We start from the raw sequence: 3,712 nt of genomic DNA, 5'->3' as shown, positions 1-3,712 counted from the left end.
TCTCGCAGTTATTTTATCACCAACCGGTCACACGCATTTTCCATCAGAAAAAAACAAAATAATTTGAAATGGAACATCTGCAATCTACCTAACAAAAATCATAAACTGTTTTGCCGAGAAAAGTGTTAACAAAAGCCTTTGCTTTCGTTTTAGTGTATAGAACCTTTACTTTTTAACTTACTAGAAGCTGAAAGTTTCAACTATTTTGATACTGGCTTTATATGGGGTTGTCTGTCTTCCTTTGCGAATTAGTGCAATTATCATCTTCAATTGTTATATGATATAACAAATCATATGTGCAAAGACATATCTGGTTCTCCGGTTGCAGCTATGTCGGGTTCTAGCTTAAATAAAGCTAGAGGTGTTCTTAAAAAATGCTATCTTTCTGTGAAAATCGTTCGGCATTCAAGTTTGCGTGTGATTTGATTCAGGTATAGTTCCATTATAAATAGTTGTCTGGCTTTGTTTTTAATTATGGAAGCTTTTTTTTCTGTTACAGACCTTGGAAAAGGCTAAAGCTGTCACTAAGTATATAGTGGTGTAATTTGATAAATGAATCCAAGCTTCAATCTCTGTAAGATTCATCGATTTATGATCGATTTCCTATTTTCTTTGCACTTATTTTGTCTACTTACTTCTTTGATTTGTATAGGGTGACAACAAAATGCAATATTTGTGTTTAGGGGTACCGCGTGATACAATGTTTTGGGATACGTGTATGCATAAACGCGTGGTGATCATTTGTAATGGATATTTATAGTAATATTTTTGAATGAATAGTTATAGACAACTACATCCGGTTTAAATGATATCTACATTGATAGATTTAAAGTCCACAACCACGTATATATTTAATACCAGTGTTCGATAGCGGTTACAGTGTTGCTATTACTTATTCGGGTTCGCCAAGAGCAAAGGATAGCCTGTGAGAGTATGCTGAGAAAATGTGCACTTTCACGTGGATAATATAGTTATCTGGTCTTGTTATTTCAAATTAAATAATGGTGATATCTCGGATATAAGTTGTAATCAGTTTATACATGGATGATGCTGATAGCGGTGAAGGTACGACATCGTTAGGTGACTTTTGACCCGTTTTCGCCATTCAAGTCTCTTCACATCTCTGGCCGACAGGATTTATGCTAATGAGCAAAATAAATCCACTTATTGGGTAGATATATAAACTGACTATGTTCTCGTGACTTTCTGTCCAATACGAAAGAGTTATTTTCCTGTGACGGAGTTCATTCATCTACAGAATACACTTTAATATGTAATTTACTACAATTTAGCCTGGAGGAAGTTGTGTCAAGTAGACATCGTATAAACAATAATAAAATATTTGTGAAAATTTGCAACATAACCTTCATCTCTTAATGCTGGATGTGTTTAAAATGGAAGACTTCATGCCGTTATTGTCAAGTTTAGAGCGAGAGAAATATACTCTACAAAGGCTCAATTCTTCCTCCGATGAAATAGACACTGGCTCCGACGGGCAACGGAGCAGCAGTCCGTCAAGCAACTGGAGCACGGACAGTATGGACGATGAAATGTATTTGGAATATTTGTTTTCTCAAGGACTTGCAGATAGTTTAGAAAAGACAATTTCTGAGATGCCATCGATAACATGTGGGGATCAAGTGAGTTTTAATAACTTCCATATAAGGCAGGAGGAAATTCGTGATTTTGAGCATAACGCTAAGGCACATAGCTTAGCATCAGATGATGTTTTCGGCAGCCCAGAAATTTCCTCGAGTGAAAAGGACTTTGTTGTGTTGGGAGTTGGACTACAAAATCTTATGCATAACTATGCTGCTAAGAGCCCTGTTGCTGGTAGCCCCGGAACTGTACAAGAATATCAAATAGAGCTACCATTGAAATCACCTAGCATTACCCATATCAATAAATCACTCATAAATAGGACCCAGTTAACATTAGCATCGAATTCACTATTAACACAAACTAGCTTGCTAAATTCTGTGAAAATGAGGAATATCAAAAATACAACACCTAGAATTAATGTTGGTAAGGAAAAGGCCGAAGAGAAAATTTATCATTGCACGTATGCGGGTTGCAACAAAGTTTATAGCAAGAGTTCGCACCTGAAAGCACATTTACGGCGGCACACTGGTGAAAAACCATTCGAATGCACATGGCCTGGGTGTGGCTGGAGGTTTTCTCGCTCAGATGAGCTTGCACGACACAAACGATCTCATTCAGGAATAAAGCCATACCAGTGCAAAATATGTGAAAAGAAGTTTTCTAGATCCGACCACCTCTCAAAGCATCTGAAAGTTCATCGCAAGCGCGCAAATTAGTTCAGTTAGTTGATGGCCATGGATTGTGCAATAATTATTATTCTTCTGAACATGTAATTGTTTCGTGTTAATGCATTTTTGTGGCAAAGCCGAATGATTATGGAAATGAGTAGTTAGTGTGAACTGCCTAGGGCATTACGTTAGTTGCATATTTACCGCCTTTCTAACATATTCGCGTATTGTGCATAGGCAGCAGAAAGACAAAGTCAATACAACATGAGAAGGACTTCTGTAAGTGACATTCGACTTAAGCATAATTTTGTAACAGGATTGTATGGGCATATTTTAACGGGCCCTGTCTAAAAGCATTCTCGTAATATCTAAGTGACCTTTAAAATATCATATCAAATCTCGTATCTGTCATTGCAGGACGATGGACCACTACGAGGTCAAGGGTCAAACTGTCTCTTCGTAAAGAATTCCAAGATTATATTTTTATACTCAGTGCAAACTGGTGCTTTTACCAAATTTTTTTACACTTGTTTAGTTTTTATAGACAATTTGATGTGAATTTATGAAACAGTAAAATATTGTTAATGACGAGTCGTATTAATTTACATGTATATGCCTGGCAACATAAAACAGAAGTAACGACTATTAGTGTATTACAATGAATTCACATTAGCTTTGTCTCTGTCACTGGCTACATTTTTTCAAGCTTCTGTCACGAGATTTTATTACCTTTAAATGCACGTTTTTATATGCGTTACGGTCGCTGACAAGATAATTTATTAACAGGAAAGCCTATAGTAAAAATATTGTTAACCTTGTAACACGAATAATAGTTATTTACTCTTCTAAAACGGGGGTTTTCAGGTGTAAATTGTTGGTAATATTTATTGCATTGCCTACGCATGACACCTGTTAGAGTACATTATTTTGGCTTAATTAGAGCTGTTGTGTTTGGTTTAACTTAAATTCTCATGTAGTTCGGCATTGACGGCTTCTTTGACTCACTTCTTCCAAACGCTTGATATTGCACCGCTATCTTTGCGCACACATAGTGTTAAATTTTTTTAATATCCAACATGGCAGTACAGAGTAGCTATATTTAGAACAGAACATGGTAGAACAGAATTTTACTTGGTTCACTCCAATATATGAAAATTACCAATGCAATACGTAAGACAAAGTTCTTAAATATGGCATTCTAAACTAAGCATACACAAACATATATATGGTTTATAAGTGAATTTCGTTTAATATTGCTGGAATTTTTAACTTTTGTCAGTTTTTTTCTTTTTCTTTTTTCTTTTTTTTTTTGCTGAAGTTTCAACGCACTGTCTTTTCCCTCATTTTAATAGTTGTTACATGTCGTTTTACAGCATTGTGAAGTTTATAAGTGCCAGAGTTGACAAATTAACGTTTTTTACTTAAAAGTAGACATGCCATTT

General features: G+C 35.5%; 1 protein-coding gene across 1 annotated transcript; it reads left to right on the top strand.

The window, feature by feature from the left end:
- Positions 1–829: 829 nt before the first annotated feature.
- On the top strand, positions 830–2,858 carry LOC148627839 (uncharacterized). The gene has a single exon (XM_088580141.1). It carries the CDS (start codon positions 1,377–1,379, stop codon positions 2,316–2,318), a length of 942 nt encoding a protein of 313 aa, XP_088436267.1. The 5' UTR covers positions 830–1,376; the 3' UTR covers positions 2,319–2,858.
- Positions 2,859–3,712: the final 854 nt, after the last annotated feature.

This window comes from Perna viridis, chromosome 1, assembly GCF_037379345.1.
Source record: "Perna viridis isolate PV_CMFRI_1.1 ecotype Kerala chromosome 1, ASM3737934v1, whole genome shotgun sequence".
Lineage (NCBI taxonomy): Eukaryota > Metazoa > Mollusca > Bivalvia > Mytilida > Mytilidae > Perna > Perna viridis.
The sequence above is the reverse complement of the archived record's forward strand: the minus strand, read 5'-3'. Positions and strand labels throughout refer to the sequence as shown.

Excerpts from the sequence above, each read along its gene's own strand:
- LOC148627839 (XM_088580141.1), top strand. The coding sequence starts at position 1,377 with ATGCTGGATGTGTTTAAAATGGAAGACTTCATGCCGTTATTGTCAAGT.